Source organism: Monodelphis domestica, chromosome 4 (assembly GCF_027887165.1).
Source record: "Monodelphis domestica isolate mMonDom1 chromosome 4, mMonDom1.pri, whole genome shotgun sequence".
NCBI classification, from domain to species: domain Eukaryota; kingdom Metazoa; phylum Chordata; class Mammalia; order Didelphimorphia; family Didelphidae; genus Monodelphis; species Monodelphis domestica.
In genome coordinates, this window is record NC_077230.1 from 426,150,560 (window position 1) to 426,166,326 (window position 15,767).

Below are 15,767 nucleotides of genomic sequence, written 5' to 3' on the forward strand. Positions count from 1 at the left end.
TCTGATTCCAGGACAAGATATACACAACAGAGCCATTGCACAAAGCCAAAGAAACCCAATCCAGGATGGATTGATGCACTTCTAGGCCAATACAAAGGTCTTGAACCTAGTGTGAAGACTTGAGGTTACTGTGTTTATCATTGTTACACATAGGCTTTCCTTGTGTCCACACTCACTCTGAAGATACTCACAGAGGAGTATCCCCGAAACCTTGGCTCCTATAATCTGGTCCCCTTTTCTGCCTCTCATAGTGTGGTACTTTTCTGTAGCCTTGGCTATTGACTGGGTAAATGCATCATTGCTTAGATCATTTTAATTGGGCCCTGATTCAAGGACCTGTTATAGATTTATTTTTCTTTTTACTTGGAATTTTTTCACATAAGACTTTGCTAGTCTATATTTTCATCCAGAGTTTTTTTCTTTTTTTCTTTGGATTTTTCTGATATCCTTTTAATATCTCTTGCCAATTGATTCATATACTTCATACCTCAGCTATGCATCCCTAAGTGATCCTGTATTTGTCAATCATCCTCTTAATGGGGGAATGTAAAAAATATCATTTAAATTGCAAAGTTTAAATTCCTTTTGAGAAAAATTTTAGGTAAAGAAGATGCTACCTCTCTGAACCCAGAAACTGAACTGTTGGAGAAGACATAATGAAGATGCCTCCAGACCACAAGTTGCACAAAAATGAACTTTGGGTGTAGTTGACTGAACATTTATTTGTATGTATACTTTCAGGCCAAAGGGGACTGCCTCCTAACTGGCTTTCTGTCAATACATCCAGTAATTATTGGTTTTGTTCTTTTTTTTCTCTTATCCTCAAATTATTGTAATCTTTATATTGATTATGTTCTCATGATCCTTTGGGGAAGGACTTCTTCCCAGAGGATCAAACGGAATAATGTAAAATTGAGATTTGAACTCTGGACTTCAATCCCCACAAGCCCTTGCTCCACTTCCCCAAAATGCTTTGTAATCCCATGGAATTCTGAGGTGGGTGAGATCAAGAAGGTATTTAAACTGATTACAAAGGCTTTTTCTCTCTCTTGGACTTCCGTTTTGGGGCAGACATGGCTCTTTCCATAATGTAGATGAGGACTTGTCTAGGCCTCTGGCCTAGGCACATATTTTTTTCTTATTCTGTATTTTCTTTAATCTTTAACCTTTAATAAACCTCTAAAAATATAATAATCTTTGCAGAGAGAAACTGATATCTACCTGCCTCAGTCTCCCCTAAATTTTAATCATTACAAATACAGACTATTCCCTAAGGGGCTCTGAAAAAAGGCCCCTCAGATTTGGTGTGGGATCAAGTATTAGAAAGGAAAATCATTCTATGTGCTCACGTTTGTTCTTGTCTCACATTTTGGTTCTGCCTCCTAATAATGTAAATATTTCCATTATTCTTATATCCATTATAGGGATCTGTGATCAGAGATCTTTGATGTTACTATTGCAGGTGTTTTGGGGGCTGTGAACTGTGACATAGGAGTCAGCAGACTGCATCAATAAATGTTGTATGGGTTCTGACTGCTGCATCAACTGGCCTTTCCCCCATATCTCTCCCTCCTTCTCCTTAGGCCTATCTATTCCCTGGATCACAACAATATTAAAAAATATTATGTAAACTTAAGCAGCAGCAGGATTGACAGAATTGACTTAGAGAAAAGCTCTACTGTGAGTAAATGCTATCAAAAAGCACTGAATATTACAAAGAAAGCTTAGAAGGCATGAAGAGTCAGTTCATGCAGCCAACTTCACCATCATCATATTTTGAGAAATTGCCACAGCAGCCATCACCCTGAGCAATGAGCACTCAACTTAGAGGCAAGACCCTGCACCAGCCAAAAGATGACAAATGACTACAGTCTCAGATGATGGTTAGCATTTGTAAATTAAGGAACATACATTGGTGTTTAGATATAATGCATCCTTAATAGACTAGAGTATGGTATAAACATGACTTTCACATGCACTAAGAAACTTGCTATATTGGCTTTGTTTTGGTGATCTGGAACCAAACCTGCAACATCTCAGAGGTCTGCTTGCACATACATGTGCAGTGCAGGGAACGAGAAGGACTGAGTCATTTCATTTGGATTTCAGAGTAAATGATGTCCGCAGTCATTGAGGACTTAGACATTGCAGATGGTTTCTAGGCATTGAAGTTCAGAGAAACATTGGGTTCTTCTTCAATCTGCCAGGAAGAGAGTTGGATCAGTGGAAGGAAGGTATCATCCTCTCAGGCCCCTCCGACTTGGGGAATATGTCAAGATTCAAGGCTGTTAAAGACTACATCTAGTATAACTGATATCTGAAGCCTAGATGTCCTCTAAGCTTCTCCCTGGCCAGTGGCCATCCAGCCTATTCCTGAAGACATTCAGTAACAGGGAGCTCACTACTCCTGAGAGAGCCCACTCAACATTTGAATAATTCTTGGTTTTCAAAGGAAGTAGTAAATTAATCCTGTTTGCCTCATTTTTATCATCTGTAAAATAAACCGAAGAAGGGAAACCACTTAAGTACTTTTGTCAAGAAATACCAAATAGGGTCATGAAGACACAGGCATGTCTGAAATAACTGAGTAAGTTTAACTTTTCTGAAAGGGAAATTTTGTGATTCTAAACCATACTGTCTATCTCAGTCATATTCTCCCTTTGGCTCCTCTTGTTTGGGACATACTCCTGGAGAGGGGCAGGGACTGTAGCCATTGTTCTGTATCTCTAGTCCAGAGCCTAGGTATCTTGTATGAGCAAGTGGGTGATAAATATTGTGTGATAGAGGTGAATGGCTTGTGTGGCCCAGGTCAATAAGATGAATGAATGAATACATCTGTGGACGGATAAGAAGAGGATCAGTGATATGGGAGGTGGGGAATGGATGAGGCTTGGTGCTAGTTCAGTGTTACTTATCAGCCTCAGTTTCCTTATCAGTCAAATGAAGATAATGGTTGTGCTTTGGAACCCAATGAGATCCTATATTACTTAGTAGACTTAAAAGTTCTGGGTATCTGGAAACTCTTATAATTAGTATCATCTCATTTCTCTGTGCCTACAAGATTGCCCAATTTGGGCCAATAGGTTCCCTGACAGAAAGGGATAAAGCTGACCTCATTAGGTGAGCCATCAAAGTAGGAATGACATGGGGAAGCAGAGGGGTAGGAGTGAGAAAACAACAAGGGTAGAGACAAGTTGGCAGCATAGTAGCAGGGGCTTCTCTGGATCTCCTTCCAACTAATCATTAAAAAGCATCTCAAAAGGCCAAAAATCAGAACCAAACGAATAAAGGGCTTCCCCCACTGGACACAGTGTGAAAAGGGGCAGTGAGTAAGGATTCTCCTGCTATAAGGGGGAGGAACTGTGCAAATCAAAGCACAAGTTTACCACCTCTCCCCCCAACCACCTACTGAGCCAGTTAAAGCCAAGGCCAAGAAAATCTCCAAAGTTCAGGGGCTGACTCAAAGCACCACAGACATACCCCTGAGGGTTGTGCCTGGCCTTGGCAATGAGACTCAAAGCTAAATGATACTGTCTTTGCAGCAGGGGCTGCAAAGGAGTAGCCAAAGCAGAATTAGGGACAGAACACATTGTGCAGTTGAAAATCCAAGAGGTAACAGCTGAGGAAGATAGCCTCAGGGCAAAATGCTTTGAAGCAGGAGCTACACATTAAAAAAAAATCACAGATCTACCTGCCCTCACTCAAGCCTCTGAAAGGGAAGGAAAGATAGTCCCAAGGCAAAACCATTGAGACAGAGTCTAAGAAAGAAGTGACAGCCAACAGGCAAGAATTCCAATTTTCCAAGGGCCAAAGGAGTAAGCAACAGCATAAAAACCTCTTGACCCTGGAAAATTTTTATGGAGAAAAAAAAAAAACAAATGCAGAATATCCATACTGTGCAGTGGGTAGAGGGAGTCCACATCATCCTCTTCCTCATTTCTTGCTCTAGGGCCCAGGACTCTCACATTAAAATAAAAAAACCAACAACAATATCTTAACTTCTGTTTTAAAATAGATATTAAAATTTAAAGCAGAAGAGCAGTATGGGCTAGGGAATTGGGGGTAAGTGACATGCCCAGGGTAATAGAGATAGGACATTTCTAAGGAAAGATTTGAAGCCAGTTCTTCCTGTCTCTAGTCCTGGCCCCTCTATCCATGGAGTCTTTTCTCCTTGTTGCTAGGAAAAGAGAAAGCAAGAGAAGGAGAAAGCTGTGGGAGAGACCTCAGAACTGGAGAGTTACCACCATCCTCAGAAGGAAATGCTTTTTCAGTGTTCCAATTCCTGCACAGTCCAGCACCTTAGCACTAGATGACTGGCATGGAGAGTTGTCTTGTTAGCCTATTTCAGATTTTCCCCACTACATAAACTCTTCATGTGGGAATGAGGATCCCAGAATTGCCACAGGAAAGCTCACCAAAGGAACCACCTGCATCTCACATACAATGCCAAAAACAAGGGGAAAAAGTAAGAGTGAGAATGTGACTCCTGGGAAACAAGTTCTCTGCTGCAAGTCTGACTTGGTCAGGTTGGGATGGATGGCTTTTTCCCCTCTTTGGATCAGAATAGAATCTTTCTCTCTTTCTAGAGCTGGGAGGGGAAAATCCCAAGTCCCTTTTGAAAGTTAGGTAAAAGAGAAACCTGGTCCATGGAAGTCAAAGGCTCTAAAGGGGAAAAGGCACAAAAATGGAGATTGGAGGAGTCTTTCAAAGCAATGGGGCCAGCAGGAGAACCCAGTAGGTGCTAAATCTGTTGGTCTATGCCTTTACTTACAGAGGTGGGATACTGAGGATTTGTACTATGTAAGGTTATGTTATTGACCCTGAATAAATATCAGACATGATTTGCCTGAGGTCTCAATCACAGCAACTAAGCTCCTTAAGAAATAAGGGAGGAAAAAACGGGTATGCATGGTGGCAGATTGGACATGGCTCAATTCACCTCCTCAGACCCAACAATACAGATGACCCCAAAAGACCCCCAAAAAACGATCCTCATAAGAACAGAGAGACTCTACAGTACGGTGCAGAACTGGAAGTATGTGGGATTCGGGCATTTCCACACTATAAGGGAACGAAAAAGCTCCCACTCAAACTTGAGCTGACCTACCCTCCCCCACCATACCTGCGGAGCCAGAGTTAAAATCAGCACACGCCAGAACCAAAGAGTGAAGGAGGGGCACACCAGGAGAGAGCAACGGGAAGCCCCAGGTATTGAGAGCTGACTAAGACCACCAAGTACTTAACCCTGAGGGCAGTAACACCCGAAACCCAGGCAGGTGGGCAAGGAGAACTCAGAACTCAGGCTTTTAGAACCAGCATGCCGTAATCAATGAGTGTGTAAAGGACACCCCTGAAGTGAGCAAGGGGCATCTATTGGTCTTGGGAGTTCACTAAGACCACCAAGGACTTACCCCTGAGAGCAGTAACACCCAAAACCCTGGCAGGCAGGGGAATGCAGACCTAGGGCGCCCCCCTTCCCCCCCGGAAGATAGCCCAGGTGCGGAGAATTGAGAGCTTGCCCAAGGCAAAATGCCTTGATCATTAGATACATACACAGAGATCCAGCCCTCCTCATTCAGATTTCTGACTGGAAAGGGAAGGAAAAACCATTGAGATGGCAAACAGTGCCCAGGAACAACTTCCCAACATCAAGAAAAGCAAGAAGAAGGGGTTGATATTGGATAGTTTTTATGGAGGAAAAATACAGACTACAGAGGAAACAACAGAAGAGGAAACCCAAATAAATCCTCCAAAAGCTTCCAAAAGAAATGGAAATTGTCCACAATCTCTCAAGGAATTGAAATTGGAGGTTATCAAAAAGATGGAGGCCTTCTGGCAGGAAAAATGGGAAATAATGCAAAGAGAATACAACAATCTGAGGAACAAGAACTCCCAATTGGATGTACAGCTGGAAGCTTCAAAAAGCAGGATAGACCAAACTTAAAAGGAAAACCAGTCTTTAAAGACCAGAATTAGGCAACTGGAAGACAATGATCTTGCAAAACAGCAAGAATTAATAAAGCAAAGCCAAAAGACAAAGAAATTAGAAGAAAACATAAACAGAAAAAGAAATCCAACAGGCCATCAAGGAACTCCCTAAAAAAATCCCCAGGGCCTGATGGATTCACAAGTGAATTCAATCAAACATTCAAAGAATAGCTAATCCCAATACTATACAAACTATATGACATAATAAGCAAAGAGGGAATTCTACCATATTCCTTTTATGACACAAATGTGGTACTGATTCCAAAGCCAGGAATGTCAAAAATGGAGAAAGAAAACTACAGACCAATGTCCCTAATAAATGTAGATGCAAAAATCTTTAACAGGATAGTACCAAAAAGACTCAAGCAAATGATTAGGAGGGTCATTCACTATGATCATGTAGGGTTCATACCAGGGATGCAGGGTTGGTTCAATATTAGGAAAACCATCCACATAATTGACCACATCAACAAGCAAACCAACAAAAATCACATGATTATAACAATAGCCGCAGAAAAAAACCTTTGATAAAATACAACACACATTCCTATTAAAAACACTAGAAAGCATAGGAATAGAAGGGTCGTTCCTAAAAATAATAAACAGTATATATCTAAAACCATCAGCTAATATCATCTGCAATGGGGATAAACTAGATGCATTCCCAATAAGATCAGGAGTGAAACAAGGATGCCCATTATCACCTATACTATTTAACATTGTACTAGAAACACTAGCAGTAGCAATTAGAAAAGAAAAAGAAATTGAAGGCATCAAAATAGGCAAGGAGGAGACCAAGTTATCACTCTTTTTGGATGACATGATGGTCTACTTAAAGAATCCTAGAGATTCAACCTAAAAGCTAATCGAAATAATCAACAACTTTAGCAAGGTTGCAGGATACAAAATAAACCCAAATAAGTCATCAGCATTTCTATATATTTCCAACACAGCTCAGCAGCAAGAACTAGAAAGAGAAATCCCATTCAAAATCACTATATGAACTATATGAACACAACTACAAAACACTCTCCACACAACTAAAACTAGACTTGAACAATTGGAAGAACATTCACTGCTCATGGGTAGGACGAGCCAATATAATAAAAATGACCATCCTACCCAAACTCATTTATCTATTTAGTGCCATACCCATTGAACTACCAAAAATTTTTTTACTGATTTAGAAAAAAACATAACAAAGTTCATTTGGAAGAATAAAGGATCAAGGATATACAGGGAAATAATGAAAAAAAAAAACACAAAGGAAGGGGGCCTTGCAGTCCCAGATCTCAGACTATATTATAAAGCAGTGGTAATCAAAACAATTTGGTACTGGCTAAGAGACCAAAAGGAGGATCAGTGGAATAGACTCGGGGTAAGGGACCTCAGCAGGACAGTATAAGACAAACCCAGAGAACCCAGCTTTTGGGATAAAAATACACTATTTCATAAAAACTGCGAAAATTGGAGGACAATGTGGGAAAGATTAGGTTAAGATCAACACCTCACACCCTCCACCAAGATAAATTCAAAATGGGTGAATGACTTGAACATAAAGAAGGAAACTATAAGAAAATTAGGCAAACACAGAATAGTATACATTCCAGACCTTTGGAAAGGGAAAGATTTTAAAACCAATCAAAACTTAGAAAGAGTCACAAAATGTAAAATAAATAATTTGGACTCCATCAAATTAAAAAGTTTTTGTATAAACAAAACCAATGTAACTAAAATCAGAAGGAAAGCAACAAATTGGGAAGCAATCTTCATAAAAATCTCTGACAAAGGTTTAATTATTCAAGTTTACAAAGAGGTAAATCAATTGTACAAAACATCAAGCCATTCTCCAATTGATAAATGGGCAAGGGACATGAACAGGCAGTTCTCAGCCAAAGAAATCAAAACTATTAATAAGCACATGAAAAAGGGCTCTACATCTCTTATAATCAGAGAGATGCAAATCAAAACAACTCTGAGGTTTCACCTCACACCTAGCAGATTGGCTAACATGACAGCTATGGAAAGTAATGAATGCTGGAGGGGATGCAGCAAAGTAGGGACACTAATTCATAGCTGGTGGAGTTGTGAATTGATCCAACCATTCTAGAGGGCAATTTGGAACTATACCCAAAGGGCGATAAAAGACTGTTTGCCCTTTGATCCAGCCATAGCACTGCTGGGCTTGTACCCAAAAGAGATAATAAGGAAAAAAAAAACTTGTACAAGAATATTCATAGCTGCACTCTTTGTGGTGCCAAAAAATTGGAAAATGAGGGGATGCCCTTCAATTGGGGAATGGCTGAACAAATTGTGGTAAATGTTGGTGATGGAATACTATTGTGCTCAAAGGAAAAATAAAGTGGAGGAATTCCATAGAAACTGGAACCACCTCCAGGAAGTGATGCAGAGCGAAAGGAGAAGAACCAGGAAGTCATTATTCACAGAGACTGATATACTGTGGTACAATCTAAGGTAATGAACTTCTCCATTAGGGACAATGCAATGTCCCTGAACAATCTGCAGGGATATAAAAAACACTATTCACAAGCAGAGGATAAACTGTGAGAGTAAAAACACCGAAGAAAAGCAACTGCTGGACTACAGGGCTGAGGGGATATGACTGAGGAAAGACTCTAAATGAACACTCTAGTGCAAATACCAACAACACGGCAAAGGGTTCGAGTCAAGAACACATGTGATACCCAGTGGAATCATGCGTTGGCTATGGGAGAGGTGGTGGGAGGGGTGGGGAGGAAAAGAAAATGATTTTTGTTTCCAATGAATAATGTTTGGAAATGACCAAATAAAATAATGTTTTTTTAAAAGAATAATAAAGATAAAGTAAACTAAAAAAAAAACAAAAACACTAGAAAGCATAGGAATAGAAGTGTCTTTCTGAAAAATAATAAGCATTTTATATCTAAAACTATCAGCCAACATCATCTGCAATGGGGATAAACTAGATGCATTCCCAATAAGATCAGGAATGAAACAACGATGCCCATTATCACCTCTATTATTTAACATTGTACTAGAAACACTACCAGTAGCAATTAGAGAAGAAAAAGAAATTGAAGGTATTAAAATTGGTTATGAGGAGACCAAGCTGTCATTCTTTGCAGATGACATGATGGTCTACTTAAAGAATCCTAGAGATTCAACCTAAAAGCTAATCGAAATAATCAACAACTTTAGCAAAGTTGCAGGATACAAAATAAACCCAAATAAATCATCAGCATTTCTATATATCTCCAACACATCTCAGCAGTGAGAATTAGAAAGAGAAGTTCCATTCAAAATCACCTTAGACAATATAAAACACTTAGGAATCTATCTGCTGAGACAAACATAGGGACTATTTGAACACTACAAAACACTCTCCACACAATTAAAACTAGACTTGAGCAATTGGAAAAACATTAACTGCTCATGGGAGGGATGAGCTAATATAATAAAAATGACCATCTTACCCAAACTTATTTATCTATTTAGTGCCATACCCATTGAACTACCAAAAATGTTCTTCTCTGATTTAGAAAAAACCATAACAATGTTCATTTGGAAGCACAAATGATCAAGTATATCCAGGGAAATAATGGAAAAAAATAAAAAGGAAAGTGGCCTTGCAGTCCCAGATCTCAAACTATATTATAAAGCAGTTGTCATCAAAACAATTTGGTACTAGCTAAGAGACAGAAAGGAGGATGAGTGGAATAAACTTGTGGTAAGTCACCTCAGCAAGACAGTCTATGACAAACCCATAGACTCCAGCTTTTGGGACAAAAATCCACTATTTGATAAAAACTGCTGGGAAAATTGGAAGACCGTGTGGGAGAGATTAGGTTTGGATCAACACGTCACACCCTACACCAAGATAAACTCAGAATGGGTGAATGACTTGAACATAAAGAAGGAAACTATAAGTAAATTAGGGGCACAAGCAAGACTTAGAAAGAGTCACAAAATGTAAAATAAATAATTTTGACTACGTCAAATTAAAAATTTTTGTACAAACAAAACCAATGTGACTAAATCAGAAGGGAAGCAACAAATTGGGAAACAATATTCATAACAAAAACCTCTGATAAAGGTTTAATTACTCAAATTTTCAAAGAGGTAAATCGATTGTAAAAAAATCAAGCGATTCTCCAATTGATAAATGGGCAAGGGACATGAACAGGCAGTTCTCAGCCAAAGAAATCAAAACTATTAATAAGCACATGAAAAAGTGCTCTACATCTCTTATAATCAGAGAGATGCAAATCAAAACAACTCTGAGGTTTCACCTCACACCTAGCAGATTGGCTAACATGTCAGCTATGGAAAGTAATGAATTCTGGAGGGGATGTTGCAAATTCCGGACATTAATTCATTGCTGCTGGAGCTGTGAATTGATCCAACCATTCTGGAGGTCAAACTATGCCCAAAGGGCAATAAAGACTCCCTGACCTTTGATCCAGCCATAGCACTGCTGGGTTTATACCCCAAAGAGATAATAAGGAAAAAGACTTGTACAAGAATATTCATAGCTGCCCTCTTTGTGGGGGCAAAAAATTGCAAAATGTGGGCATGCCCTTCAATTGGGGAATGGCTGAACAAATTGTGGTATATGTTGGTGATGGAATACTATTGTGCTAAAAGGAATAATAAAGTGGAGGAATTCCATGGAAACTGGAACAACCTCCAGGAAGTGATGCAGAGCGAAAGGAGCAGAACCAGGAGAATATTCTACACAGAGACTGATACACTGTGGTACAATTGTTCATAATGGAATTCTCCATTAGTGCCATTGCAATGTCCCTGAACAATCTGCAGGGATCTGAGAAAAAACACTATCCACAAACAGAGGAGAAATTGTGGGAGTAAAAACACATAGGAAAGGCGATTACTTGACTACCGGAGTTGAGGGGATATGATTGAGGAGAGACTCTAAATGAACACCCTAATGCAAATACCAACGACATGGAAATGAGTTTGGATCAAGGACATGTGATACCTAGTGGAATTGCGTGTTGGCTATGGAAGGGATGGCGGGAGGAAAAGAAAGTGATCCTTTTTTTCCAATGAATAATGTTTGAAAATGAACAAATATAATAATGTTTAAAAGGAAAATAGAAAAAAGAAAATTAAAAAAAAAAGGATACTTAAGAGAACAGTTAAAAGTCTTGTCTTTGGAGCTTCTTAAGTTTCAAGATTTCTTCCCAGGCACCAAGGTTTCTTTCCCCCTACCTCATCAAGCCTCATCTCTGACTTACAACTAACTCAAAGTTAATCTGTCAGCCATATGCACTATTATTCTCCTATTCAGCTAATCTAAGGAGTCTGGATATGTCTCAAGTTTTTTCCCTTCACATAGTTTCTCACTAGGTTATGTAATATTTTAATTTATGAGGGTGTTTGGAGCTTAATAACTTTATTAGATGAAAGTAGTAGGAGGAGGAGGATTGGTAAAATAAGGGAAAAGTAGAGGAAAGATAAAGAGATACTTAGTGTTAAAAGGACTTTCCCTCCGGATTATGTGTGTTTGTTTGATATCATCAATCAGTGACCTGTAGGTCGTTTACCATTGAGATGTGCAGGTATTGACAAACCCTCAGAGAAATGAAGTTGAAATCAAGTAGAGGGGAAACTGACCCCACAGGAACTGCCCCCTTGGTTGTTGCCAGGCAAACTGAGGAACTATGATCCATGAGAAACTATGAGATGTGATGGGGGAGAGATAGTGGGTGGAGAAAACTGCTAATAAGGTTAGATCAAGGAACTTCTCCTGGTATGTCTCTCTGCCTCTCTCTGTCTCTCTCTTCTTCTTCCTCCCTCACTCCCTCCCACCAGCCTCCTGGGGTCTCTCTAGTCATAGCTTATATATGAGACCTCGGGTCACCTTCCTGGCTAATTGAGACATTGAAGGTTAGCCTCAAGGATGGGAGCTTCTCCATCTTAACCTGCTGTGACCAGAAGTGCAAAAGATTATCCATTTTTCCAGGTGAAGAAACTGAGGCTGAGAAAGGAAGAGACACACTTACTACACAGTAGACAGGAAAGGAAGGATTCTACCCCAGTTTTATGATTCTGAACTCAGGGATCCTTCTACCAAAAAACATTGTGCCATGGCACCAAGAGGGTAAAATGTCACTTACCTCTGTTTCTCTCATGGCAGGGAAGGAGAGAGCGAACATAAAGTTGGGGGCCCAATCCAGCTACTCACCATAGATTATAACATTCTTGGTTGCGGTGCGCGTCAAACCAGTGAATGAGTTGGCCGCACTACAGGTATAAGTTCCAGCAAGACTCAGGGATGCAGTAAAAGAAAATGTGGCAGAGTTGCTGACAGGTTGCCCATTGTGTAACCAAGTGAATTGGACTGGTGGGTTTGATTTAGAAGAACAGCTCAAGGTAATATTTGCCCCAATAGGGTACTCATCAACTGTACGGACAATCGTGGCAGTATCTGGTCCATCTAGAGGAAAGAGAAGGATTCCATATTGAGATTATGGCAGAAAGAAGGGGCATCTCCTATTCTGGAACCCATCACCAGGGACAACTGTGTTTCCCTGATCCTCCTTTGAGCTGAGAAATTCACAACTCATCCTCTACTTTAGATCTGAACTTAGAAGATCTTAGGGATTTCTTCAGTTCAGCACCCTGGCTGGCCACCCTCCACCAGAGAGCATGACAAAGCCAATCTGTACTCCAGAAAAGTTAAGGGGCTTGGGAACCTCAGAGTCTTGATCTTTATTTCTCAGAGAAGTGACTGAATTAGCTGGACCTCTGGGAACACACCACCAGTCTATAAGCATGCACCATATAGGAAGAAGCAATTTACTCACAGGCAACGTCCAGTGTGAATGGATCACTCCTATTGCTATAAAATGGGTTCTGGATTTCACACTCATAGGGTCCTTTGTTTTCCGTTCTTATGAGATTGCGGATAGTGAGTGTCCTCTTATCCGGGGACAGCTGTATCCTGCTACCAGATGGGGCAAGTCCATTTATGAACCACCGGTAAGTGTGAATTTGACCTGTAGCCTGGCATGTGAATAAGAAGTCCTTGGTCTCCACTGCAGTAATGTTGGAGGTGACAATGGTAGGTTTGGACAGTGGCGCTGTGTAGAGAATAGACAGAAAATGACTGTGTTGGTTCTTTTTCTTACCTTATAACCAAATAACTGGTTCAGAAGTGGCCTGTCTAAGACCTTGGCAGGCTGGAGGCCAGACACCAAGAACCTGTGGTTTCAATGGCAAAGACACCCCTTTCTCTGTTGTAGATCTCAACTCCTCCAGGCCTTAGGATAAGTTCATCTTCACTTCCTGTGGCTGACAAAGACATTCACATGGAACCCAAGCTCCTGGTGCTCTCAGTCTTGCTGAGCTGAGGCAAACTGGTCCAGGGATGACAGACCCCTTCATCCAGCACCTGGGTTTGGATTTGAGTCCCTTCTAGCTTGGCAGGACAACCAAGAGTTTGTTTCCTTAGTCTGGACCTCAAAAAGCTAGGGTTACTTACTTTCATGGCTTGTTAAGGATATTGGGAGAAACTGGAGAGGATGGGCTAGGGACAGGCCAGAGAGAGATTATGTTCAGAAAGGGAAACATTACTTTAACTCTGAAGAGGAAAGAAAAGGAAAGGCAGAGAGTGGAAATAGATCACTTAGTAGCAGGGTACAAAAGGAAGAGCCTCTGGCTGGGAGTCAGGTGAGACCTGGTTCAAGTCTATTTTGAAACCATAACAACATCTCTAGTGCCTAAAACTGTGTTTTTCCCCCAGGAGGTAGTTCATACCCTTTATAGAAGATTCTGGAATTCCCTGATTTGGGCTTTTCCCTTTCCTTAGCAGTTTCCTGCCCTACAAAATGAGAATGAGAATATTGAAGGTGATCTTCTTGAAGAGCAAATATGATCTCATTTCTGGCAAGTTAAGCCAATGGGGACTAATTTTACCTGAGACTTCATGGCCCAAGGAGAGCCCATTTCTTATCTCTAGTTAGCAGGTAGGTCTTGCCACTGAGAGAGGTGTGTGTCCCAGAACAATCACTGGGGAACATCCAGTAGGCTCTCAAGACTTCCTTCTTGTGTCATCCTTAGCCAACTGTCTTCAGATTAATTTCCAATGTGGTAGGAATAAATTAGAAATATTTCAGCTTCCTTAACCTTTCTTCTTGTTATTTTAGTAGAGTTTTCACTTATAGTGACCAGGTAAAGACTATTTCCTAATGTGTTAATCTCTTTTCTCCTAAGAGCAACATTCAGGCTCCCTTTTTTTCTCTTGTCTCTCTATCACAGCTCAATTCTTAAAAAAAAACCCTTATCTTCTGCATTAGAATCAATACTATGCATTGGTTCCAAGGTAGAAGAGCTAGGCAATGGGGGTTAAGTAACTAGCTCAGGGTCACACAGGTAGGAAGTGTCTGAGGCAAGATTTGAATCAAGGAATTCCTGTCTCTAGGCTTGGCTCTCAATCCACTGAGCTACCCAGTTGACCCCACAAATCAAAACTTCAGAGGAGGTAATGACATTTTTTTCAGAAGGGGCTGGGATAATGATTGGAATCATCATGATACTGATTTGGTACTCTACTATTTTTATTATCATAAAGATTGGAGAGTAGGATTGTGTTGCCTCTGACTCCTTTCTCCTAGTCTTTCTCCCAAAATGTGGGAGAGAAATCAAGATGATTCCTCAATTCCTTGACCTTCTTTAGGGCCCTGGTCTCCCTTCCTTCCCCAAGCTTGCCTTTCACAGTATTTACTACCCTGGATATCTCATTGCTCTTCTTTTCTGGGTTATTCATTGCTGCTCCTTTTATTTTCAACATTTTTTCCATAGGAAACAGTTATTTCTCTTATTTTTTTAGAAGAGGTATAAGATCTAGACCTTTGTAGCTTCCCCAAAAAATAGATAAGATCTAGAAAGACAGAGAGGGAATGAATGGAGAGGAAGCAAAGGGAACAGGGAGAGGGCAGGCTGGAGATGAATTCAAACAGACATGGAAGACAGCAGTCAGCAAGCTGTATCTCAAGGAAACAGCCCCAGTGGCTTTCCTTGACTCCATAGGCTTGAACATTAGATTACTCCACCCTACTTAGTCTAACAAAAATCAGGGGATTGTGAACTTTAGATTACTCCATCTACTTAGTCTAACAAAATGAGGAATGTCTACACCATACTTAAGGATTAAGTATTTAGGAGGATGGCCTATAACAGACACGTGCTAGCAAATGACAAATCAGAAACAACTGACAGACCCCTGGGCTGTCCTAAGTCAAGCCTAAGATATTATTAGTACATGTGAGATGCAGGAACATGATGTAAAACCGTCTATATATTTTGAATCACTTCCTCTCTCCAGCCTCTTTGATGGAGGAGAGGTGGCTGGCAGCAGCATATCAGCATCTTGGCGTGGCTGCTGCTATTATCTGGATTTAGCGGTGAGTTTCCCTTGATACCATACTGGAAGAAGTCTAGTATCCTAGTTCAGGTGAGGCTCTTCTCTGAGATCTCTCAGAGTTTAGGCTGATTTTTCTCTCCTTTACCTTCCAAACACCATCCTCTTAGAGAAAGCCTCTAATCTTCAAAAGCCTCATGGCTAAGGACTTTGAACTCAGTCTGGCACAGACCAGGTGAGAGAAATCCTATACTTTTCCCTCTCTCTTTCCTTGATTTCTTCCCTATATATTGATTAAACCACCATATATTTCCAAACTGACTTGGTTATTTTATTTGGGATATCACCTGGTGACCAAAAATCAAACTTATAATAGGTCACAACCCTAAATTAT

General features: G+C 40.4%; 1 protein-coding gene across 1 annotated transcript in view; it reads right to left on the minus strand.

Moving 5' to 3' along the window:
- Window positions 1–1,974: 1,974 nt before the first annotated feature.
- LOC103100369 (hemicentin-1-like) overlaps window positions 1,975–15,767 on the minus strand; it is a 228,503-nt gene continuing 214,710 nt past the window's right edge. The window contains exons 13-15 of the mRNA XM_056826224.1: window positions 12,819–13,094; window positions 12,197–12,448; window positions 1,975–2,200 (exon numbers count right to left, since the gene is read on the minus strand). Of these exons, the coding sequence (XP_056682202.1) occupies window positions 2,196–2,200; window positions 12,197–12,448; window positions 12,819–13,094 (533 nt within the window). The 3' untranslated portion in view covers window positions 1,975–2,195. The remainder of the gene's footprint in view (window positions 2,201–12,196; window positions 12,449–12,818; window positions 13,095–15,767) is intronic.